This window comes from Ciconia boyciana, chromosome 3 (genome assembly GCF_034638445.1).
Source record: "Ciconia boyciana chromosome 3, ASM3463844v1, whole genome shotgun sequence".
In the NCBI taxonomy this organism is placed as follows: domain Eukaryota; kingdom Metazoa; phylum Chordata; class Aves; order Ciconiiformes; family Ciconiidae; genus Ciconia; species Ciconia boyciana.
Window position 1 is genome coordinate 21,248,980 of NC_132936.1, and position 26,319 is coordinate 21,275,298.

Genomic DNA, 26,319 nt, shown 5'->3' on the forward strand with positions numbered 1-26,319 from the left:
AAGTCTCTGGATTAAGTGTAAGGCAGGATGTGTGTGGATTAAGTTTTCGTTGCTTAAAAAAATTGCCATTCTCCCCCCCCCCCCCCCAAAAAAAAAAAAAAACCACAAAAAACCAAAAGCAAAAACCCCAGGTATTGTGTGAAAGGCTTGAAACATCTGACCAAGGTTTATGATTCAGCCCATGCGTATCATTAATCAGAAATAGCTCTGCAAAACACGTATCTAAAGTGAACACCGAGATTATGTCTATTGTACACAGCACTAGGGAAGGTAACCAGCCACCAGATTTTTACAATCATCTGCAGTGTTGCAGTGTTAAGATGGTTTATGGCACATAAGCACTCTCTGAGACAACTAAAATGAGGGTAGCAAACCTGTAAATTATATTTCTCCTTAAAATAAGTAGCTCATCTGATAATGTTTTTGTATGGTTGCTGTGAAAATGAAGCTGTCAAGCGAGGAGGACAGTTGATAATTAGGACAGATCAGGGACTATTGCCGTTAGGCACTGTGGAAAGGGTTAGCTCGTTTTGGATGCTGGGAGTATGTTGTCAGCAGCCCAAGGCAGCTGGCCTCAGGGCAGAGAAAAGGGCTTCAGCTACAGCTATAGAGTGCCAGGGACTGTTTTATTTGACAGTATAGATGGTTAAGTTTGATTACCCAGGTCTAGACTCTGAAACTCATATAGACACAGCCTAAGCTGCCAGTTATGAAGGAATAATGAAATATTGCCTAGAAAAGAAAGAAAAAGTCATGAAAAGCTTGCAAACAACTGTTTTTATGTCAGCTGATTTTGTACATCTGCTGATTTTATTCCAGTGTATTTGCTTTGGACTTGTTCCCTACTTTACCCTTCTTCCTGTGTGACTCTTCCAATCTAAACACACTCTGGAAATTGTTAGCTCTTGCCCCTGGATCTGGTAGTTCTTGATGTAGACTGAAAGGAAGGTTATTAGCCCTAGGTACATTGTACAAACATCCAGCTGCAACTGAGTACTGTATAAAAAGGCAGCTGAACGGGCCTATGCATTAGTGAGTTTCCAGTATTATGCAGTCATTAAATGGCTTTTAAGCATGTGATTTTTAACATAGTATTAAAAACCTAGATAATTTTAAAGTAGAAAGCAAAGTAGTGATCAAAATAAATAAAATATTTATAGCCCTTTAAAATTAATGTGTGTTCCTTACTAGACTAAGCTCAGGAGACGAGCAATGTTTATTTACTGTAGCTATTTGGGAATATATAAAATTCTGTGGGCTTTTTTTAAATTTTGGGTTTTTTTACGTTTTATTCATTTTTTTGTGAAATCTCTTTGAATTTATGTGATGCATATGTTCTAAAAGGCAAACTAAGTCTGTCAGTGTTTTCCACTTGTTGTAACACATTCCTGTAAACCCTTTAAATTCTTACATGGAATTCAGTACTAATTCAGTACTAATCAAAATCAAAGGGAATACTTGCATTGATTTCAGTAGATATAGGTCAGGCTTTTGATATCAACACCTGAAAGCTGATAATACACCACACCAGAAAAAAACCTGTTAATAATAATTCATTTTTTCTTTGGTCATTTTTACTTGAAATTGTAGGACTAATTAATGGACAGTTAAACGCTGTATGCATTTATCTTCACTTTATTTTGGTTTAGAATTATAAGTGAGCTGACTTTTAAAATTACATTAACTTCTGTTTTAAATGAATTTTGCTCTACTGTAATATGCTTTGATAGAATTCCAAAATGGTTAAGAATTTTATATTTGGATGAACTAATGCTTAAAGAACAGGGGTTTACTTTGTACAACTGAAATGATGTCGTGTCTAGACTCTGTTTTATAGAAGTATCTTTTTGTGTGTGGCCATTTTTGCAATAACACGTGAATTCCTCTTTCTGTAGTCCCTAATGTCAGCCGAAATGGAGATCCTTTTGTACAAACATCAATTGTGGAAGCAATTGCGACTGTTGACAGAGCAATAAATTCAACACGTACACATCTGTTTGACAGGTATCTCCTTCTTTTTTTTTATATTGAGAAATCAAAATTAATTTTGTAGAGACTAGAAATAATGGAACATTTATTAAGCAAGAAGCCATTTTATTATTTAAATGACATTGTTAATATCTGGTTAGTTCTGGGAATACTAATAGTTTAATACTAATTGTTTAAACACTCCTGTTGAGATCTCTGTTTGCTGCGGCAGTTCTCCTGCTGACATAATGTGTATTAAAAGGCTACTAAATGTTTAATTGCTACTAAATGTTTAATGTTTTATTATTATATTAAATATCTATTTTTTTTGTTTGCCTTCCATTTTGAGATGAGTAGCCAGGTATGTACTAATCATGTTGCTGAGTGTTTACAAGATTTACATAGTATTGTTATTTTGTAACTCCTGTGTACACTTACTATTTTTTTCAAATTATCTATCAGTCGTCCTCGTTCTCCAAATGATTTGCTAGCCTTATTTCGATACCCAAGGGATCCATACACTGTTGAGCAAGCAAGAGCTGGGGAAATATTTGAAAGGACATTACAGCTTATTCAAGATCATGTACAAGATGGTCTAATGGTTGACCTGAATGGAACAAGTCAGTACTCTTTCCTTATTTTTCTGTGTTGAAGTGTATTTGCCTTCTTAAGTCATTGTACTTCAAGAGACAGTTATTTTCTGAGTCTGGGTCCCAATTGCAGAACCATTACATTGAAATCAGTGGAGTATTTGACTTTGAAAAACTTTACCAAATATATATGTTTGCCCAATTCAGTCCTTGGTTTGTACATTGCTACATTATGGTGTAACTCATTTTGTTTGAGCTCTCCGCGTAGAGTGTTTTTATTTTTCCTCATGTTGACATATTAGGGAAAAATTCATGGTCAGATTCTTCTACTGGTCAAATCTGGTATAATGGAAGTGCATAATGTGTCCTGTTTGTTAATTCCCTGTGTGTTAATTCATTAGGACCATTGTTTCACAGCAGAACAGACTTTTCTGTTATGTATTAAAAATACTCAGTATTTTGTTCATGTTTCTTTAAGTAAAAGCATTTAGTGTCGGTGTGCCTTGGCAAGGAGAAAAGATGATATAACAAGAAAGACTTGTATGCTTTACAAACCAGGGTTTCTGCATGTACCACAATAGTAGTATTCAAATAATTATTTGCCACTCATTCTATAAGTGCGTATCAAACTAAGCTAATTGTTTCCTTTAACACTGAATCTGATGTAATGAGAAATACAGTTTTTGCTGCTTTTTATGAATGGCAAAAAAATGCAAAGTTTAATATTTCTACCTTTTACTTATTGAAGTCCAAGTTCAAATTCATGAAGTCTAACTGGAGCATATACAACTAATGTGTGTAGATATGTGTGTGGATAGGCTTGAGACATGGGACTGAAGCATTTGGAAATAATGATAGAGTTTTAGGAGAGCTTTTGAGACTTGGGACATAGCCAAAAGCTACACTGAAAATCTAGAAGAAATATTTTTACTGATTATATTCTTTTTGATGTGTATAATTGAGTATTTATTGTAACTTCCGAAAAATTTAACTCTGACCGTGAACTAGGCAAGTATTTATAAGACCGAAGACTGCAAGCTTTGTGGAGTATTGTAACATTTGCTAGTAAAAGGAGCTTGTTACTCATTATTAGAGTTGGATAAATAATTTGTGATTAATAGTTTACCACAAAAACTTATATAAAAGTCTTTGAAGGCTTGTGTTTTATAAGAGCAACCCGATTTAATTTGTTTCTCTGATTAGATGCATATGCAAGCATATTGAATATAATACTGGGAATATATGAAATCTGATGTATGAGAGTTGCTTGACTACTTTTCACTAGGATTTGTAATAGTGAAATTCAGTCACCTAATGTACCAAAAATTGGCATTAAAACATACAAATACAAATTAATGAACACAAAATCAGGCAACTTTCTGTGATACTGGAAATTCTGTTTGCAACCAGAGCTTGCTTCTCAGCCCTACAAAATCCATAGAAACCTGGCTTTAAGGGCAACTTGAATACTAGAATAAATCTGTTTTCATTTAAATAGCCTCATGCTCAGATTTTAATACTCATATTTGTCTTTACTTGGTTTTATTTCAAAATGCAGAGCCCAATGAAAGGCGTTATTTAGCACTTTTGCATTGGGAACAGTTGAGAAACTTGACAATTTCCCATTCAGAGGCTTTTTTATGTAAAATCTTAGAATATCCCAAGGAAAGACTGGAGCCAAATTCTCCTACGCAGTGCCAGACTGTGTAACAAGGGGAATGGCCACAAACTGCTGCTTGGAAGGTTCAGATTGGATGTTAGGAGACACTGTCTCACCAGGAGGCCAGTGCAGCACTGGAACAACTTATCTATAAAGGCTGAGGAGACTCAGTCTTAGAGGTTTTCAAGCCCACTAGACAGGGATACAGCTGAGCTGATCCAGTGCTGGAGACAGCCTTGCTTCAAGCAGGAGCTTGGTCTGGGTAAGAGGTCCCTCTGATCAATATTTCTATGACTCTATGAAACATCTTCCTTGCAGTTTGAAAAAAAAATATAGCTAATACTATGTGATTTGAGCTAGCCAGCTTCTAAGCAATGGAAATGCTCAGCGCCCAGCCTTTTAGAAAGCAGAGCCAGAGTTAGTGCCTACAATGTGAGGGGTAATTAAGAGTCTGAGACTGGCATTTATGGCAGCCTCCACTCTGCTCAGAAAGCCATCGAACCTAATCCATAAATGAGACATTGCCTCCAACTTGAACTTAGAAACAGAGGAACTGAACTTTTTATTTGAAATTGGTGATGAAGGTCATTCCACTCAAAACACTTATAGTCTGATTTCAGAAATGTGGGTGGCAACCAGGATAATAACAACATAGACAAATGTTTATGTAAAGACTGCATGAATAATGATCTTGTCGTGGTTTAACCCCAGTCGGCAACTAAGCACCACGCAGCCACTCACTCACTTACTCCCCCTCCCAGGGGGATGGGGGAGAGAATCTGAAAAGCACAAGTAAGAAAACTCATGGGCTGAAATAAGAACAGTTTAATAATAATAATAATAATAATAATGATAATGAAAATGACGAGAGAGAGAGAGGGGGGAACAAAACCCAGGGAAAAACAAGTGATGCAACCGCTCACCACCCGCCGACCGATGCCCAGCCTGTCCCCGAGCAGTGATTGCTGCCCCCCAGCCAACTCCCCCCAGTTTCTATACTGAGCATGACATCGTATGGTATGGAATAGCCCTTTGGCCAGTTTGGATCAACTGTCTTGGCTGTGTCCCCCCCCCCCCAGCTTCTTGTGCACCTGGCAGAGCATGGGGAGCTGAAAAGTCCTTGACCAGTGTAAGCATTACTTAGCAACAACTGAAACATCAGCGTGTTATCAACATTATTCTCATACTAAATCCAAAACACAGCACTATATCAGCTGCTAGGAAGAAAATTAACTCTATCCCAGCTGAAACCAGGACATGATCATAGGGAAAGAATGCCATGATGAATGAAGATCATTTAAAAAGGAGTGTTATTATAAAGAAGATATGTTTTCTGGGTGTAGTTTTAGAATTAAACTGCCCTAGTAGCCAACATATTATAATATGTTATCAATAATATCCTCAAAGAGTGTATTTTGCTGCATTACCCAGTGGCACTTACTGGTTTTCCTCTGTGGTTTATTTTTCTTTTTCCTAGTCCGGAGTATTCCATAAAATAATTTATGTATGTCTACAAGAACAGGTTAGTTTTGCCTAATGCAAGCACCAGGTCTCTAATATATTTGCTTTGACTTGTAAACCACTCAGAGTACACGTAGCCTGAGGCTGAGAAAACATAGATCCCCTGACTGAGCACAGGTCCTGTCCCAGCTGAGCAGCTATGAGCAATCCAGTCCCGTTCAAGGCAAAGACAAAGAGGGGCCTTAGGTGGTTTGTTTGAAATTGCCCTGCATTGTAGAAATTGGCAGAGAGCAGCAGTGTGTGTAGCACACATTTATGTGTTGAATGTACATGAAGGTTGGTGTCTGCAGCCACTCTGGGACTGAGGTCAGGACTAACAGGAACATTTCCCGACTGTGTGCAATTAGCTTGCACCAATGTCTTGCAAAACTGCATTCAGTTCATATTCTTGAGTGATTACCATCATGGTGGGAACCCCGTGAGCCTGTGGGAACACAGTGCCACTGTACGCTCACTCATTTCCTTTTTTCCTTCTGCCTTTATTCCGCTTGTTCGGTTTTACTCCTGACTTGCAAGCTTTCCAGATCAAGAACCATGGTGGTGTATGATGGTTCCTAGTTAGCTAAAAGTACATCTACACTGCCAAATATTCTACCTCCTGGGCTCTCTCCCGGATCCTGGAACCTCACTCATCCACACTGTATATCCATTAGTCACTCAAGGTGTGCCTATGCTTTGCATCAGCAGGGCCCTTTTGAAATGAATCTTCCAGTTGTCCCCACTTACTGTGCTTTGGTGTGAGTTGTGGTATGGGCTTGAACAGTATGGATTCTTTTCAAATTAAGTGAAAAATGTGGCCTAGGGCCACATTCAGTCCAGGAGAACAAAGTAAAGCTTTTCTGAAGGAAAGCTGCTCCTATTGCACAATGGATACAGTAGGGATGTCTTTCTCAGCATCAAAAATTTCGCTCTACAGACACATTTCTGTTGGTCTACAGAAATGGTAATATAGATATAGCCCAAATTAATGACTTTTGTCCCTGAAATGAAGCCCAAATGTTTCTAAGAAAAAAATCATTTTTAGAATGATTCCTAATAGGCAGCATGGACAAGGCGCAGCCTGACTGTTCTGCTATTTGCAGTCATGCAGCACTGTACTAGGAGGCCTTATGGTCTTCAATCCTTCCACATGCTGTCATACCACAGCAGAGATGATGCAACACATAGCCGTAGTTTGAAGTTATAAAAACATAATAATTCTAATGAATTATAGTATATATTTTGTATATACTATTTTTCTATGAACTGAGAAAAAGTGCAGGAAAGCGATAAGTATGTTGTAGTCCCAGAGGTGAATGGTGTGGATTGCAGAGGAAACCTGCACCAAGTGTTATGCAAACACGTTTTCTTTAGAAACTAGTCCTGGGTGATACGAATGTGAGTTACTCCACACCACTTGTCCTAGAGATCGTTACTCTGTTTAGCTACATTGCCTGTGGTTATTTTCTTTTGTGGTTTTTGTTGAATTTTTTTTCTTAAAATTCTGCAACTTCAGCTGTAATAAAGCAAAACAAAATAGTAATGTTCAGTGAATTATCAAATCTCAAAAGATAAAGTCTTGAAATCCATGTAAATGTTACTGACAGTTTTTAAAATGCTTTTACTAACATGGGGAAAATTTCTCGTTTGTCTCAATATGAGGCTTTTATTTCTGAAAGTATCTCTGCTTTCTTAAGTGACCAAATAAGTAATGAGCTCCTTTCGTGAACATTTTGTAAAAGTTGTACTTGAATTGGCATTTTACAAAGTTCCCTCCTGACCTAATAGTGGTTGTTGCTCAAATGACCTAGTGCTCTAAAATACATATGTGATTATTATTGTTCTTTTTAAACAATAGGGATATTTAATCTGGTGGGAAATGCAATATAATAAAATAACATTTCGAATAAATTTGTGATCTGTGGGGACCATGAGTCTATGAAGTCTTTTGTTTTCTCTCTCTCTTCTGGTTTCAGGTTATCACTATAATGACCTTGTATCCCCACAGTACTTGAATCTGATAGCTAATCTCTCAGGCTGTACAGCCCATCGACGAGTGAACAACTGCTCAGATATGTGCTTCCACCAGAAGTACAGAACACACGATGGAACATGCAACAACCTTCAGCATCCCATGTGGGGTGCTTCTCTGACAGCCTTTGAACGTCTGTTAAAGTCAGTCTACGAAAATGGATTTAATCTGCCTCGAGGAATTGAACCCAGGAGGCTCTCTAATGGCTATGCACTCCCAATGCCTCGCTTGGTTTCAACTACTCTGATCGGAACAGAAACAATAACTCCTGATGACCAGTACACTCACATGCTCATGCAGTGGGGTCAGTTTCTTGACCACGACCTTGACCTCACTGTGGCTGCCCTAAGTGAGGCCAGGTTTTCAGATGGTCAGCATTGCAGTTCAGTTTGTACAAATGATCCTCCATGCTTTTCGATCATGATACCACCAAATGATCCCAGAGTTCGAAACGGTGCACGCTGCATGTTTTTCGTACGCTCCAGTCCGGTTTGTGGAAGCGGCATGACATCTCTTCTGATGAATTCTGTGTACCCACGAGAACAGATCAACCAGCTGACTTCATACATCGATGCGTCCAATGTGTATGGCAGTTCGGACCATGAAGCACTAGAAATCAGAGACTTGGCAAGTCAAAGGGGTCTTCTGAGACAGGGTATCGTACAGAGATCTGGCAAGCCCCTTCTTCCATTTGCTACTGGGCCACCAACAGAATGTATGAAAGATGAAAATGAGAGCCCAATTCCCTGCTTTTTAGCTGGTGATCAGCGTTCTAATGAACAGCTGGGTCTTACCAGCATCCACACGTTGTGGTTTAGAGAACACAACAGAATTGCCACAGAGCTACTGAAACTGAATCCACACTGGGATGGTGACACAATATATCACGAAACACGCAAAATTGTTGGTGCAGAAATGCAACACATAACATTTAGCCACTGGCTACCTAAGATCTTTGGAGAGGTAGGCATGAAGATGCTTGGCGAATATAAGGGTTATGATCCCAGTGTTAATTCTGGCATAACTAATGAGTTTGCAACTGCCGCTTTTAGGTTTGGTCACACACTCATTAATCCTTTTCTGTATCGACTGGATGAAAACTTTGAACCTATTCCACAAGGCCATCTACCTCTTCATAAGGCATTCTTCTCTCCATTTCGGATTGTAAATGAAGGAGGCATTGATCCACTTCTAAGGGGATTGTTTGGTGTTGCTGGTAAGATGCGTGTCCCATCACAATTACTCAATACAGAATTAACAGAAAGACTCTTCTCCATGGCACGTACTGTGGCTTTAGATCTGGCAGCTATGAATATTCAGAGAGGCAGAGATCATGGAATTCCTCCCTACCATGATTTTAGAGTTTACTGTAATCTTTCTTCAGCTCAGACTTTTGAAGATCTGAAAAATGAAATTAAGAATCCTGAAATCAGGGAGAAACTTAGCAGGTGAGCCTGAGGTGAAGAAAAACAATCAATTGTCTAAATGTGCATGCAAAATTAGTAGTTAAATGTCTTCTCTAGAAGAAAGTATTTGTTAAGAAAAGGGTAAAGGGATTTTTAAAGAAAATTCCATCCATACCAGGAAATAGATGTGGAAAATTCCCACATGCAGATAATTTCTCCACTTCTACATCTCTGTGAACAATAAGAAGTTAATATATACTGTATGTGTTCATTAAAGTATTAATGTGAAATATCTGGTTTTATAAATGCTGTTAAATATGAATGTTATTTCAGTGTAAGGTCATCTTTAATGCCAGTCTCCTGCAAGTATTTATATGTTCAGTTCCATCCATTCCATACACTAAAACAAATGGGAATATGGTTCACTGTATTTTCCTGTGGACATCCTTCACTACCAGTAATCTGTTCTTCTTTAGAACATGAATGTTTGAAAATAAGCCTTCAGCTACCTGCCACCCCTATCTTATCTACACAAAATGAGACAGAGAATTAATCTCAGCTACGGTAAAAGAAAAAGTGTACAGAGGGGCAGGAAAGAGAAGCTATTGAAAAAGAAACAGTTCTAAGAAATCAGAAGAAAGCTACTAGGAGAAAGGAAATTGTGGGGTAGACTTGCAGACCCCTGTGATGTTACTCACATATGGAAGCTACATTGCAGGATTTCTTGCATATACACCCACAGGTTGTTCACAAAAGATGTAGCACTATCACTGTCATTTTTACTGTGAGTTGTTCATATCTCTTGCCCTTGGTTTTACCACATACTGGTTATTTTGTGAATGTAAAATATTTGATACTAAATATTTGTGGTTTTCTATTTATAGGTTGTATGGTTCCCCACTGAACATAGACCTATTTCCTGCTCTAATGGTAGAAGACTTAGTTCCAGGGAGCCGACTGGGGCCAACTTTGATGTGTCTGTTAAGCACACAGTTTAGGCGTATTCGGGATGGAGACAGGTAAATTGAAATACCATGGAAACCAAAAGTCATTTCAAATTGAGGATGCTTAATAACAGTTGCAATGTCTTGTTTCCAAATCAAACTGCATTTTATTTTCATTTATGATTTTAATATATAATTTAAAAGATGAAGAATACAGGTTTAAAACATTGTTAGAAGCTATGATTAATTTATTTTTTATGTCTGTTACTTTTTATGGTGAATATGTCAGACTGACCTCCAAAAAGCACCACAGTCAACACATGCTGAGTTTCCCTTTACCAGTTATTCAAGTCACTTCCCTTTCTGAAAAGTGAATGTTACTCATCTCCTTTCATTGGTATTTAATTATTGTATTGGCAAAGGAATTGTGGTGATTGAGACACTTTCACCATCTCCATTACTTAAGCATAGGTTGGAAAAGTATCAGTCTGTGTATATAACCCCTATACATATTTCAATACAAGCAGTTTGTGCACCAAAAGAGTGTTGAAAGCAGACAGGTTATCCCAAAGAAACAATTTGATAATTATTCTTAAATTACTTTACATGCACATTATGAGCAATTTCTCATTTTCAGTTTCTACAGTACCTGAAATAAGAAAATAGTTATTGCTATTTGTTACCACAGCCAGATGTCCTTTGCATCCTTTCAGCACACTCTTTTGGAATCTGAAAATCAATATTTCCCTCACGGTAACATAATTTGTGACCTAGAATCCTGGTTTTTGCATGGCATGAGGGTAGAAAGACTTATGCTGATTAGTCCCATCCTGGTGAAAGGGAAACAGAGGAAGAATTAGGAAATTAGATTTGATTCACTTATCTAATGTTATTTGCTTTATGTAAGTTATAAAATTGCAACTTAAGATAGCATAAAGGCTTTTTTATTTCTGTAGTCAATAACACAAGCCTTTTTGTATGCTTTTTTTAAAGACAAATTTCTTACATAAAATCTGTTTAAAAATTAAGCTGTGAAACATAAAACTCTCATGCCTGGAGGCAGAGGGAGTAAAAGGAGAAATATATGCAGTATGGGCTCCAGATTGCTGGTGACAGGTACCTATTTGTGTCACAACAGGATAACGATACTGCCTTTTTGTGTGTGTCTGTTTGCATTTTTCCAGCAAAAGCTTTTTTTCCTTTTTTTTTTTTTTTTTCTGAAACAATATTTAGAAACTATAGGAAAACATTGAATATTTAGGAAATGGGATTCTGCTGTCCAAAGAATACAAATGTTTTGAAGCAACATGCCAGCAAATAGTAAAATATTATTAGACATAATGAAAGCAACTCTCACTTCTTTGAAAAGCCTTTACAGTGGGCAGAGGATCAAAGCTGCCAGCACCATGCAAAACAAATATGCCTGTGCAGGGAAAAGGAGTGATGTTTGAAGGGAATCTAACTTCATGTCAAGACGAAAATTTCAGAATCTGTTTTTCTGATCCCAGTACTTGGAAATTCATTGGCCACTGTCCAGTGCCTTATGAAAATGATACAATAAGTAGGTAAAATGAAATTTGTTGACCATTCTTCTAAGTTTAGTGTAAAATTGTTACTGATTTTTCATAAAACTTAAAGAGCCTCCTACTTATTTTTGGTTGAAATAGGTGGAAAAAATATCAATATAGAATTATAACTTTACAGTTTTGTGGGACGTAAATGATATCACAGTGAGAAATTCTTATATGTTAGAGTAGTGTAAAATGTTTTCAAATCCTGGACAGTAAATTAAAATGTTTTCTTTTACGAGGGCTGGCTTGCTTAATAGTAATGTATTATTTATATTTTCTATTGATAATAAGCTTTTAGCCCTTCATGTATGAAAAACAAATTATTCAAAACTACAGTGTTTCCTCCTTCAATGTAATGAATTCACTGAGCATATATTAATAATTCCCTGAATTAGTATAGTCATTATAATAGTTTTACAGAAAATAAATTTCCTTAGTACATTAAACAGTCTCACTTATCTTGATAATAAGCTAGGTATAGATTAACCATTCTTCTAATCTCAGCAATTCTATCACAATTTTTTCATACCCATAGGAAAGTTGCCTGGAGAAAGAAATCTGTGGTAATTTAAGCCTCTACCTTAAAAGAACTAAACTTGGTAGTCTAGTGCCATTTTAGATGTCCAAAGATACCCAAGACATTGAAATGGGGCTAGAAGAGAAGTCAAAGGATTTGCTGAAGACTCGGGCCCTTTCAGAGTGTCAGCATGACACCAAGTAAGGCTGAAGTGGCACCAAGCGCTTACATTTTGGCATCTGGATCACTCCTTCAAATACAAAATACAAAATTGAGAACAGGATTTATGGAATAATTACTTTCATTCTGAATACAGTATTGCAATATCTCTGGAAAACTGTGTGTTTTGTTTTTTCACTAGCAAACTTGTCTTTTCTGTGAGATTACAGGTTATGGTATGAGAACCCGGGTGTGTTCACGCCTGCTCAGCTCACTCAGATCAAGCAGACATCTCTTGCCAGAGTTTTGTGTGACAATGGTGACAACATAACCAGGGTACAACATGATGTCTTTAAGGTGGCTGAATTCCCACATGGATATAGTAGCTGTGAAGAAATTCCTAAATTGGACCTCAGGATGTGGCAAGATTGCTGTGAAGGTCTGTATACAGGTGGATTTGGGTGTATTAATGTGTGCTGTGTTTAGTGTCTGTTCATTTTAAGAAGATATTTGACTGTTGTTCAGGTTTTGTTAAGATGTTACAAACTCAAATCTGGAGCACAACGCTTGTTAAGTGAGCGATCATTCCATATTTTATATTAAATAGCCACATTGTAGACATAGCATAGATCTGAGCATTACATGGTATAGATAACTGTTTTCCTGTTCTCTTCCTTTTGTGGATAAATATTCTTGTTCACTGTCATCTCCTTCAAAAGTTAGGACAGTGGGATGATATGTTTTTCTTCAGAAATAAACTTTTTTTCTCCAGAAACAGGGTTTACTTAGCTGCATGAAGCACAGGGCACTGAGAATCCCATGTTGCTTGGTAGCATGTATGTTGGCTTCTATCTCACATACGGATTTTCTGCATGGCCTCTCTTCAGCCATCATCACATCAGACTTCACTGCATCTGTAACATTTAGAAGATCCCTTCCTAAGAGAATCTTCTGGGTCACACAGATTTGCAGAATTTGCAGTAGCATCAACAACAAAATGCTTCAGAGGACAACGACCTCTATTGAGATCTCCTTGACAACGTTATCATTTTCTTTTGACAAAACTCAAATGACATGCCCTGACTGAAAAAATATATTCAGGAATTTTAGGACCTTCTCTGTGAAACTCTGATTGTCTAGAAATTGCTGTCAAACAAATTACTAACTGTAAAATACTTATTCTTATTAGAGAAGGTAATGGTACTATCAGTTGAGGATTATTAGAATCTTATAATTTACCTAGTAAGAACCTAGTTTGCAGTAGCAGTATCTTGTAGATTTGCTGATGAAAGGTATCCAGATCTGAGTTCTTCATCTTTTCTACTGCAGATTCTCTTGAGTTTACTCCCGCTGAGTAGGCTATTCAATATTCTGTCAAAAGATAGGCATGAATAAAGAACCAGTGAATTGTATTTCTGAGAGAGATCACACTCTTCCACTAGTGTCCATTTAACTCTTTTGGTAAGATATAATAGTCCCCGATGACAGAGAGTCCTTTGGTGATATAGCTCAGAATTTAAGGCAGTAGGTAAAGGGTAAACTGATGGAGGATGTCCCTTCAGCCTGGTATAGATACAGTAAATACTGAGGAAGGTTTCTAACTAGTGTGACTTTACCATGAGAACAAATTCAGGTATCATTAAAAATGAAAAAAGTAGAGAGAGAGTTACTATTCAAAGATATTGCACGATGTAGCTTTTAAACTGACTACCATGTTGTCTTGTCCAGTAAACAACTCTTTAAATAATAAATCACTGTCTAAGAAAATTCTTCCTTGGAAGGCTTGGTTCAAAATGTCAGTTATCTGTGTGAGACTAAGTGAAATAAATACTTGAGATTTCAATGAAATCATGTACAATATCCCCCAGATATAATTTCATTCAGGTCTTACTCTAATTTTTACCATTTTTTTTTTTTTTAGGTTATTAAGATTTTTTAAACAACATTTACCAGGTTCGCCATTCCCAAATAGATGATAATAGCTTATAAAACTCTAGATATGGTTGACGTGTTGTAATTATAATGCAGAGTCTTCCAGAATCACTTCAAAATAACCCTGACATATGCCAGAAGCATTGAGAGAAAATCAATTATCACTCTTCAAATGCTTTACCATAAGCAAATAAATCGTATTATACCAGTTCAGGATAAGTTCACTTTGCCATGGTTCATGAAGTTTGGCAGACAGTTTCACAAATACATTAATTATATCGATTTGGAAAAATTGTAAAGCTGTTCTGATAAATTATGTGTTGATTCTCTAAATGTTACGTTATCACTGAGCCTTCTAGAGCAGATGTTATCTTTGGAAAGTCTTCAGCCATTCAACAGCCTAGCTTGTATTTTCATTCAAGAATGTTACTACTAGAGAGTACTACTGGATGCACTACAGTTAGACAACTGCCAAGCAAAAGAAAGGATGAATAACTAATGTTCTTTAAAAAATTGCCTATCTGTATCCCCTTCTTCTGAACTCTTTTGAAGTCTGTGCAGAGGTTAATGAAGAAAAAACGAAGTATGCATGGCTTGAACTGCTTTCTTGTGTGGATGAATGGGGATGACATTTTCTGTGGGAAAACAGGTTTAAGCAATTATTTAAAAAATGTCTTTCATTCTGTGGCACTAGGGACTCACCGCTACTTTGAGGTGGGGGACATATACAGCATACATTCAGGAACAGCATTTACTTTAAGTTAAACACATTCTGTTTTTTTTGTTTCTTTGAATTTATTATTGTTTATTATTTAAAAGAAAAAAAATGAAACCATTCTCCACATTTAAAATACTTCTGATTATTTTATAATAAAAATTATCCTAAGTTAAAATTTAGGATACAGAATACTGTTCATTGCACTTTATGTATGTTTAATCAGTGACCCATATGTTCAGCTGTTTCAGCTTGGTTGAAAAACACATCTGTTTTTGTTATCCTTCCTGTTTTGTTCAAGTCAAAATACTTTTCCATATGAAGAATATAAAAACTTCTTACTTTCAAAAAGCTACTTCTTAGATTTCTTGAGTAAAGCTAGTATTTATTTCTTATAAATCAGAGCATTATTCCTTCTTATAATAACAATAGCAGACTACTTTTAGATTTCAGTTAACAAATCATACAACAGATTTACTAGTTTATGGTGGGAAAAAGAAGGGGTTCCACTGAGGTACACAAGTTTTTCTTCTGGTTTCCTTCACTTTCTACCTTTCTGTGTCTTGTCAGAGATGGTGAGGAATTACTGCAGATTTATTGCAGCTCTTTATTTGAGCAAAGAGCATCCAAGCTTCAGATTTTCCAAACAAGAAACTTTTGGTGCTTTTTTCAGGCTCTCTAGTGCAAAAAAAGACTCTTTTTTTTTTTTTAACGTACTCAGTGTATGCTTCCATGATTACTCTTACTGACTTTGTATCTCAGTTCTGAACCCAAAACACAGAAATGATATACCTCTCTTCCCTCAAATATAAGCATACTGTTATGGTTATCCCAAATATTTTTGTGAGATGAATTATGTAAAAAGAAAGACTAGAAATTAGGTGCAAAGGCATATTGGCCCAAATGGAAGCATGGTTTTACTCCAAATATGTAAATTTGAAATGTTTTCCATTGTGAGTCTGTAGAAGTTTCACACTTCTTTTTTTTTTTTTTGTAAATGAAAATGAAAAATTTCCTTAGCCTTTTGTTTTATGTCAAACAATGACTGAGGAGGAAGTGATACAGACAAGATGCCCATCATGCTCATAAGCATAAACTGATTTAGGAAGGTAATTCTTCTTAACTGGTTCTCAGATAGTGACCAGTGCATCTCCTGTATCAGATATTGTTCTTTTTTGTTCAATTCAGGAAAACAGCCTTATACAATTTATGATTAAACGTATTTAAATCCCACTGAATTTTATTAGAAGAATTAAAGACACATTCTTAATCTGAGTGCATTTATACATGGTCTTCCAGTAGGGTAGACCTATATTTATGAATTCCTGCATTTTAAGACCAGACCAACAATTATGCCATCTGTTGCTTCTGTACTGACCTCTTTGATTTAAGCATTGCTTCTAGAAAGCCATCAACTATTTTTTTTAACGATTGTGCTTTATTCCAAGTTAAAAATTGTCTGGCTTTTACTTCCAGTATTATATCTTACTATGTGCTTCTCATTATGCCCTTTCATCTTCAATGAAAATACTAAGCAACACTGGGCTAAGCACTAAATGCTGTGGAAGACTAACATTTTAAAATGTTAACAGCAGTCTCAGTGTGAGACTGCAAGATCTTTTGTGGCAATGGAAATTGTTTACCAAGAACTCTTCAGAATACCAAAATGATGCAATTTATGTCTGAACATGTTTTCTCTTTACACAGATCTTGTGGTTTGCTTCTGTCATGTCATATTTATTTTTGCTTTCTACATTTAAATGTAACTTTTTACATTTAAATTTACATTTAAAGACAGTGTCTATTAGCTTAATAACAATTCAGACTATGCCAGGCTACTAAAATAAAGTTTCATGGTCTGTAATTTTAAGGATTACATCCTTTTCTTTGAATAGAAATACTTTTAATATAGTCCAGCATTTCTGTATGATTATAAATTTTATTGAAGGAATCAGTATTTTTATTTATATTTCACCCAGACCAAGAATATTTTATCTTTTTCAGGTATCCATGATCAACAAAATACAGTTCTAATTCATAAAATTAAAATAAGGAGACTTAATCTATGACATTGCTTTGTCTTTGCTACCAAGTATCTCATGCCAGTAGTTGCCATCCCTAGTGAAAAAGTGACAGGGAAGCAGTTGGCTGTCATTCATTGTGCTTAAACCCAAACTCCGGAATGAGTCCCCAAATCTAAGATCCTAGCCTGTCGAAGTCCTGCTGCAGGCAATAGAGAAAGAGATGCCTCTAGAGGACAATTCAGGCTGCAGTCTCTTCCTGTGTCAATGTCCCTTGAGGAAACAGGGGTAAGAAAGCATCCTAATGGAGGTGTCCCAGTGATTCGTGCAAAACTAGGCAGTTAGGGCCTTTCCTTCTTCCCCGTGGACCGTTACTGCCTTTCTAAGACACTGATACCTTCACAGTCTAATGGGCAGGTCAGTTCTTAGTGTCCTTACTTTTCAAATTTCCAAATTTATGTGGATTTCCAGTCTGTCTGAAATTTTTTTCTCACTGATCTTTGATATTTATTTTCCAAAAGATGCATGGTTTTGATCTGTAAAAGTTTCTAACTAGTCCTGTTTAATTTTTTTGCTGGGGAGACTGCATTTGCTTTGGTTTGGTGGCAAGAACCTAACGGTTCTCCTTTATCTTCCTGCAGGCCATCCAAAACCTATTTAGATCATGGAGACATGATATGTTTTTAAATATCTTTAGGCTATCATTAGCCATATATTAACAATTTATATAATCATGTTCTGTAAATTACCTGGATACTTGTTTTCCCAGCAATGCCAACACCTTCTAGTTTTGGTAGCATCAGTCTGTGAACTTTGAGGTCAACTACAGAGAACATCTTTATTATTAGAATTCCTGAGTATGTCAGCTGGGAGATGACAGTCTGAGCTGTCACTTTATCTTCTACCTTCTATGCCATTATTTTTGTCCAAATGTTTAAATAATGTTTATGCAAAATGCATCTGTTCCAATCTGAGCAGATTACTGTTGGATTTTAGACCAACATATTACATTTTTCACTGCTATTTAATTTATTATTTGTTAGAAAGTCTTATTCAACAGAAGAAATGAAGAGGTGCAGTGTAATGTGAAGGGATGTGACCTATTTAGCAATAACAAAACAAGCTATTTTGAGTTAGAACTTCATTTGGGGTGAAAAGTCTTTTTCCTATGTTGTGTAATTTTTAAGTAGCTGCTTTGTCAAAACATCTCCTCAAAAAATCTTTTGACGTTTCAGACATTTTCAGTGTTTTTCCTCCCTTTTACTGCTCCCACTGGCACAACTAGGAGTTCTTAGATATATACAAATACTTAAGTAACAGCAACTTAATTCACTACATTAAATCTCAGAAAACTGAAGTATGATCAAATAGAAGCAATAGTGACATTATAGGTGCTTTTCTTCACATTCCCTTAGTCTCTCAAGTTGTTTTGGTTTAATCTACTGTTAGATTAATTCACCTTGACCCAGATTTTGAGAGGTGATTGACTGGGAATAAAGAGTGCTCAATATTTCTAAATGTCAGAGGTTTTTCTATCCAATTTACATTATAGGTGCATTTTTTAAACCTTGTGGGAAATAGGGGATTTTCTGAAGATGTGAACATGGCTTCAATATATAAATGGATTATCTTGATACTTGCAGTGTAACAATACCTAGCTTCTGGAAGAAAACGTTGTCCATAGAGAAAAAGAATTATTAGGTTGCTCTTAAACATTCAAATTTTGTGCAGAAAATGAATTGGACTGGGTATACTTAATTTGGGGAAATTTTAGGTAAGCTGAAAAAAGCAGAAGTTTAGGCTCATTTTTCTCATTTACCACAACTGCTAAGGTTTTCTTCATTTAAAAGATCTAAACTTCTTGGTTTAGGCTTTCTGAAAGCTAGAGTAGAACATTCTGTCCTGCACCACTCAGCAGTGACAATCCTCTTCCTTGTAACTGAAACTGAAAGCAAGAACAAGAGTTGTTCATTTGGCAAGTTGAGATATTTGAGTCTTTAAAAATTACAGAAATGTCAGGTCTGTGTACTTGAAGCTGCCACTGAACATATGGTTCTTGTATTTACCAGTCTAAGGTGATAAAACCTTCCCAGGATTTCAGACCTTTGTTTCTAAAACACAGCCTAGGAATAAAAAAACAATGGACCATTGTGTTATTGTACCAAAAAAAAATTAATCTGTATTATGTGAGATGACCTTAGCAGTTACTAAACAAAGGAGGATAGCAGAAGCCTTTCACAAATTGCTTCCAAGAGAAACTAAAATTTCTATGACACTCAGGAAAACTTGAAGCAACAGATTGCTTTAAGAAGAAAATTCCTCTGACCAAAACTAGTTCTTTCTCCAGTGGCCCTTCAGAGTGTGACCCCTTTTCTCACCATACTAAATATAGAAGTGTCTAAGGGTGATCAAAAATGCCTTCATGCCAAGCATCTTACAGACACAGCGGTCTGTTCCCGTCTGAAAGAGCTTAGTTTCTGAGTAGGCAGCAAGAAGATTGTGTGAGAAACGGCAGAACACACAAGAAGAATGAACAGTATGTTGGCAGTAAATATCATCTAGTTCTTTGGTGGTGCTGTTATTATAGGAGGAAGGTAATAAATTTACTCAAGAATGGGACAAGCTGCAAGGAAAGAAAGGGAAGGAGAATTGTGTGGATAAATTGTATTCAAGACTGATCTGTAGGTATTGTTTTTGAACTGAAAAGAAATTGGTACTTTTTTTTTGTCAGTCTTTTTTTTCTATTTTAATTGATATTAAGCCATGGACAAACTTAAGTTTTTCCTAACAGAGAAATTGTAATAGTCTAATTTAAGTAAAAGTCCAATACAATTAAAAGTAGTCCAAGATACTTATTTTTGTATAATCACAGAGCAACTTTACATTTGTTTCTCAAGTTGCTCAGTTCAACAGTGTTATGAGGCTCTTTTCTTGACTTGAAACTTGTGAAATAATTTGTGTTAATACTTTAGGTATTCGATCTAGCTACTGCTAAACTCCACAAAATTACTTTATAAGATGTTATTGACTTTATGAATAAATTTGTTCTGGTGCAAATTAAGAGAAACATTAGGGAAAATGACTTCTTCCCCTGTTCAGTTCCTTTCATGGCCCATTCTGCTAATACCAGACTTAGTTGGGCTATGTCCATGGGATTCTCTATTTCAGCTTTCCCTTCTGTTTTCTTAGCAGACTCTTTGCTTAGAATCATAGAATCATTAAGGTTGGAAAAGACCTCTAAGATCATTTATTCCAAACGTCACCCCAACACCTCCATGCTTACTAAACCATATCCCAAAGTGCCACATCTACACGTTTTTTTAACTCCTCCAGGGATGGTGACTCCACCACCTCTCTGGGCAGCCTGTTCCAGTGCTTAACCACCCTTTCAGTAAAGAAATTTTTCCTAATATCCAATCTAAACCTCCCCTGACGCAACTTGAGGCCATTTCCTCTTGTCCTATTGCTAGTTACTTGGGAGAAGAGACCAACACCCACCTCGCTACAACCTCCTTTCAGGTAGTTGTAGAGTCTGATAAGGTCTCCCCTCAGCCTCTGCTTCTACAGACTAAACAGCCCCAGTTTCCTGAGCTGCTCCTCATAAGACTTGTTCTGCAGACCCTTCACCAGCTTCGTTGCCCTTCTCTGAACATGCTCCAGCACCTCAATGTCCTTCTTGTAGTGAGGGACCCAAAACTGAACACAGTATTCGAGGTGTGGCCTCACCAGTGCCAAGTACAGGGGCACGATCACTTCCCTAGTCCTGCTGGCCACGCTGTTCCCGATACAAGCCAGGATGCCATTGGCTTTCTTGGCCACCTGGGCACACTGCTGGCTCATGTTCAGCCGGCTGTCAACCAGCACCCGCAGGTCCTTTTCCGCCAGGCAGCTTTCCAGCCAGTCTTCCCCAAGCCTGTAGTGTTGCATGCGGTTGTCATGACCAAAGTGCTTCTAGCATTTGAACATGCTGTTGGTTCCCGCTGCAGCTTGGCCCATTATAAGTTTTTGTTTTAAAGCTTCTGTGAACAGAAATGAGAAAACTTCTATTTTCTCATTGTCTCCTCTCCAAAATGCTGTTCCAGTTTTGTTTTGTTTTCCTTTTCTTTTTTAAATGGGACTCCTTCCAAATACTCACTGTGTTTGGAAGGCTAAAAAAAGTGAACTGAAGGAAAGAAATGCTTCATCATGTGAAGATGTCCTCTTAGGATCTTAGGAGAAGATTTCTGTCATGATTATTCTCAGGCTTGAGATTTTCACTCTACACTGGGGTCTTAGGGTCTAAGTGACTGGTGATACCTTCAAATCCCTCAAATTTGGAAATAGGGCTGGTCAACCAGTAAAGTGTGTCTGCAAATGTTCTCCAGGATTTAATTAAAGATTCTCTTCCAAATGCCAAAAATAACTAATAATAATGCCTGGAATAGATGAGGAAGCAACAGGCTGTTTTTTCTGTCATTGTTTTCCTCCATATGTAACTACCCCATTCCAAAAGCAGAAAATAATTAAAAGACAAGAGAGTGGAAATTTCAGAAGTTAAAAGAATAGTTAAAGTAGCAGTGATATATTTGTGAAAATAATCTTTTATTCCTTTGTTTCATACCAAAAAGCTGGTCTGTGAATAGTCAACTTCTCTGCATCCAGCTGGCTTAAATGTTTTATCGCCAAGACGTATTCAGCTGCCATCAAACTGATTCCAGAGGGATCAGACTGAATGTATTAATTGCCTTTGCCAATTCAGAAGATACTGTGAAACCATATTAATAACTGCTGAATTATGCTGTAGTTTATAATGTGTAATTTCTTGTCTAATTTCAGACTGTAGAACTAGAGGACAGTTTAATGCATTTTCATATCACTTTCGGGGAAGACGTTCTCTTGATTACAGCTTTCAGGAGGACAAGCCCTTGAAGAAAATGAAAATGTCCAAAACAGCAAGGTGAGATTTTTTTTTTTTTTTAAGAAGTATGAAAAAACATTTGTTTTCAAAACTGAATGAAACTGAATGATTTCTTTGTAAGTGCATACCACTTTTTTCCAGTGTCTGCTTTCTCAAGTTTATGATTGATGAATTTCATTCTAACACTTCTGCATATCTGCTAACAGTAAAACACTTTTTTTTCAAGCTTAAATTTGTGTAAGACCCTTTGTGAGTGACACAGTATAGTGCTTTTTTTCTTCCTGTGGTTTTCATGAAAAAACTCAGTAATGAAGCATAATTTGGGGGATTTGGAATCCCACATTCCTACTCTGCCTGCAGTAACCAAACTAAATTATTTCCTTTCCTCCTTGGGGCTGCTAGGTCCTCCTGTAGAAATAGGAGGAAACTGAGCGTTGATAACACTAGCATAAAAATTTGTGGTAATGGTAGGGGTTGCTTCTAGTACCAAAATACTCAGAGCAGGAACAGAGAACAGGAGTGGTACAGACAATGTTGTTTATGACTCCTTAATCCTCAAAATACTCTAGCAAGGAAGTAAATCACAAAGTCACAAATGCTCAACTGCACAGGGTCCCAGCAACTTCCAGGGGATCAAAACTTATCTATGAATTAGTGAAATGAAATGAGTTCTGCTCAGACCAAACATTTCTTGTGAAGATCCTTCATGATGGGCAAATTTGAGACTCTTGAATTGTAGCTCTTTCCATATAGCATGTGTTCTTTTAGCAAATAAAATAATCTACTTGACTGAGATGACCAGGCAGAATCTTCCCACTCTGGCAAGGAAAGCAGCTAGACAGATACGTAGACAGGTAAATTTATTTCAGCAGTTTCAAATACTCATGCAGATGTTATAGCACTGAAGAAACACCACCATTATATTTCACTTAATTGATAGGAAGCTGTCCTGAAGTAACAGAGCCTTTAGGTGTTTAGGATTTTAGACAAGAGAAGACAGCAGCTAAGTATAAGCTTACTTACAGAGCACAGAAGAAAGGTTTCTTTGAAGTAATTCTTGAAGAAGGATGTTTTGTCTGTCTTTGCAAGTGAACTGTTAAAAGTTTTTAAATTTACAGAACAGCAATTCACTTTTTAAAGATGCTAGTCCCATAATTCTAAAACTCTAGAAGGGTTAAATTAAATAGAAATGAAAGCAAGAAAAAATAAATGCTTATATCTGAGAAGCAGTTTGTTTTCGTTAACTTGCTGTTTGACTGTGTTTCAGAAATGAGGCACAAAAATCTACAACAGTCTAATTACTAATTAGTACTACAAAATAGTAAATTTACAATACTTTATTTATAGCATAAATAAAACTAAAGTAACCTCAGTCCTTTAATATTTTCATCAGTTCTCATGCTCATTGTTGTATTTAAATTGCATTTGTGGTGAGAAGATTTTTTTTCTCCTTTTTTTTACTTCTCATTTTCAATAACTTGAGCAGGTGGGGAAGATTAAACTTTTTGTTATACAATAGCAGCTGGTTTACTTGAATTTTGGCGTGTTATATCGTTTAGAGTTCTTTTTCTTCAATTTAGATGAAAAACTATGGGAAACTAAGTAGCTTGAACACCTGCCAATAAGTGCTGTTTTAATTTATGCAGAAAGATTATAAATCATGAGCCCTATTGTATGAGAGAGGATTTATTTGCTAGCTCATTCTTTGGGTATCCCTTAGCTCTGGAGAAGACATGCTAACAAAACAGGAATGCTTGTATGGGTTCAAGGATCTTAATGTAATAAGTAACTTAATAATTAGTGTTATCCTTGGGTTTGAATACATGTTTTTTAAGTGGTGCCAAATAATATATTATTAGTTATGGACAGTTCCTTTCATAACTGTTTCCCATCAACAGATTGAATTGATCAACACAATTTAGTGTTGATCAACACCTCTTATCAGATATCAGCTGGAAAGTGCCACAGACAAAAGACTCTAGAATTTGTGTACGATAATCAGTATTGATTTCAAATGTTAGTTAAAATGGGACACAGGAATATGTTCATATCTAAAAGTTCTTCTAAATTAAAAGTTCTACCTAAAACTTCTCATTTATTTATGAAAACCAACATTTTTCTTTTTAATATCATATTTCTTTAAATACACAGTTTGCTATTGAGCATATAGAGGGTGAAACTATGAATCTGAATGTGAAATGTGAATTTCATCTTTGGAAGTAACATTTTTTAAGACTCTTTCACTTTTGTCTGCTTTCATGTTGGAGGCTCAAGAGATTTCCCAGTGAATTGAAGATGGTGCTCTACAGTGTCACTGGTGACAACTTTGTGTGTCCCTCTGCATGAAATACATACATTATTTTTCTAAGTAGAAGAAATTCCCTGTTGCTAGTGATATTAACAGTAATCCACAGCTGACCTGACCTGAGGCTGTCTTCAGCACCAGTGGGTCTTGTGTGCTGTTGTGGTTCATACAGTTCCTATGTTTGTTAGTTGCTTTTCTTTTACATTTTTGCTAAGTGTTCTAAAATATCTAGCCAAATAAAAATGAGTTAGATGAATACCCTGACTTGGCATTAATTTGTTGCAGTTCTGTGAAACAGAGTAAATATTTTCGTAATGCCACATCAGTGTCTAATGAAAATACAAACATGCCCGCAGTGAATGACTTCAAAGAATTTGTTTTGGAAATGCAAAAAACTATTTCAAGCCTCAGAAACCAGGTAAGGTGCTATAATGGATAGTTTCTAACTGTAGATTTAATTTATAATGTTTTCCTAACACCACTCCTCTTATGTTTTTAATGTTTAGACATCCACTGCAGCCAAAACCCACCACATAGTATCTAAAACAAAACACAAACACAGAACATGGTGTGTTATTATTCTTTATTTCTATGTTCTTCTGAAATCATACTGAAATATTCTACAATTAGACCCTCTTGACTTTTGAACCTGAAGCCTTGCGTAACTATTGTATACTAAACATGGGATTAGTCTTTCTCTAAAAATTTGTCTGTAGAGTTAGTAAAATCTTTTTTTCCTATCTGAAATGTATAGAAACTATGTAAAACTATGATTAAAATGTAGACTTCATAAGAATATGCCAGACTACAGCTGTAAACATAGTTAAGATCTAGATCACTTAGAGAAGGCTTTTACAATGTGGCATAAATAAACTATTCAGAATAACTCAGCCATAGTGGAATTCAGTTTTAAAAATGTTTACCATACAGACAGGCAAATCCAAAGTAGGCCAAAATGTTTGCCTAGAATAATTAAGTTCTTCCAGAGCAGCTTTTCCATGGAATTTATAGATATGAATCATATGTTTATTTACATAGTAACTTGATTCAACCTTTGATTCCATCTTTGGTATTACTTAATCATTGTTGTACTCATCTTCAATGCTCCCATTTTGACAGTGGAAATGCTGTGTTAAGGTAAGACTTATTACATTTCAGTCAGTTCTTCTGTCTTTTTTGGATGTAAAAAGGACTGAGGAATTGTTAAAAATTGTGCCTTCCTAATTACGGTTCCCAAGAAGCACATAATCAACAAGATAAACTAATCATACAAGCCCTTTTTTTCATCATTAAGGAAAAAATAGAGATAGTCAAAAATCCAAGCAAACATTTTTATTTTTTTTATTTAGCCTCCTTTTCATTCAGACATTTTTGAAAGTTTAGATTTGTCTTTCCATAGATGTCACATGTAGTTTGCTTCTCTTTGTATGCTCTAGTTGTGTATTCCAATGGTAAGAAAGATGTATCTTCTCTTAGTTTTCTTTTGAAAGGCTGTTTCCATACATATTACCTGTTTCCAATCTTAGAGCATTATAAAAACTAAGTAGTGAGAAGAAAAACCCAGTCAAGTATTTATCATGGATTATGTAGCATAAAAGACAGAATACCTTGCACAAATAAAAACCTTTCTTTAATTCAGTTATTAACTTTTTTTAATGTTTTCAGATAAAAAAACTTGAATCACGCCTCAGTAAAACTGATTGCACTGATGAAAAGGGTAAATCATATTCCAGCAATGAAACCTGGAAAAGGGACCCTTGTACTGTGTGTGAATGCAAAGTAAGTATGTGGAAATCCATTTTGAGATAGAAATTATATTAGGTTCTGCTTCTAAAACAGCAGTTCCAGTTTTGTTCCTGCTAATTTCTGGGTAATAGTTGCTAATTGTTTTTTTATGGACCTTCAGTTGTGTGGTGCAAAAAATTATATTGTTTATATACTTTTATTATATTTCCATTTTCATTGAAGTGTAGTTGTACTTGCAAAATTAACTGCAAAGAGACTTATTGAAAAAGTCTACTAAAATTTATAAAAATCAATAACTTAGTGCTAGATTTTTGTTTTCTTTTATCATGGTGAAATTTTATAAAAGGTAGAAGAAA

The 26,319-nt window shown here is 36.1% G+C and overlaps 1 protein-coding gene across 3 annotated transcripts in view; it reads left to right on the top strand.

Moving 5' to 3' along the window:
* The window catches only part of PXDN (peroxidasin), a 102,108-nt gene that overhangs the window by 60,842 nt on the left and 14,947 nt on the right, over window positions 1-26,319 (top strand). For 2 of the 3 annotated variants that reach the window (XR_012041339.1, XM_072855111.1), the window contains exons 15-22: window positions 1,896-2,004; window positions 2,431-2,588; window positions 7,695-9,198; window positions 10,041-10,175; window positions 12,578-12,786; window positions 21,831-21,951; window positions 24,503-24,635; window positions 25,883-25,996. Coding sequence is in view for 1 of the 3 variants with exons in the window: in XM_072855111.1 (XP_072711212.1) it covers window positions 1,896-2,004; window positions 2,431-2,588; window positions 7,695-9,198; window positions 10,041-10,175; window positions 12,578-12,786; window positions 21,831-21,951; window positions 24,503-24,635; window positions 25,883-25,996 (2,483 nt within the window). In the remaining 2 variants the exon portion in view is untranslated. Of the gene's footprint in view, window positions 1-1,895; window positions 2,005-2,430; window positions 2,589-7,694; window positions 9,199-10,040; window positions 10,176-12,577; window positions 12,787-21,830; window positions 21,952-24,502; window positions 24,636-25,882; window positions 25,997-26,319 lie in introns of those variants that run through there. The other variant, XR_012041340.1, reaches the window with a different exon arrangement.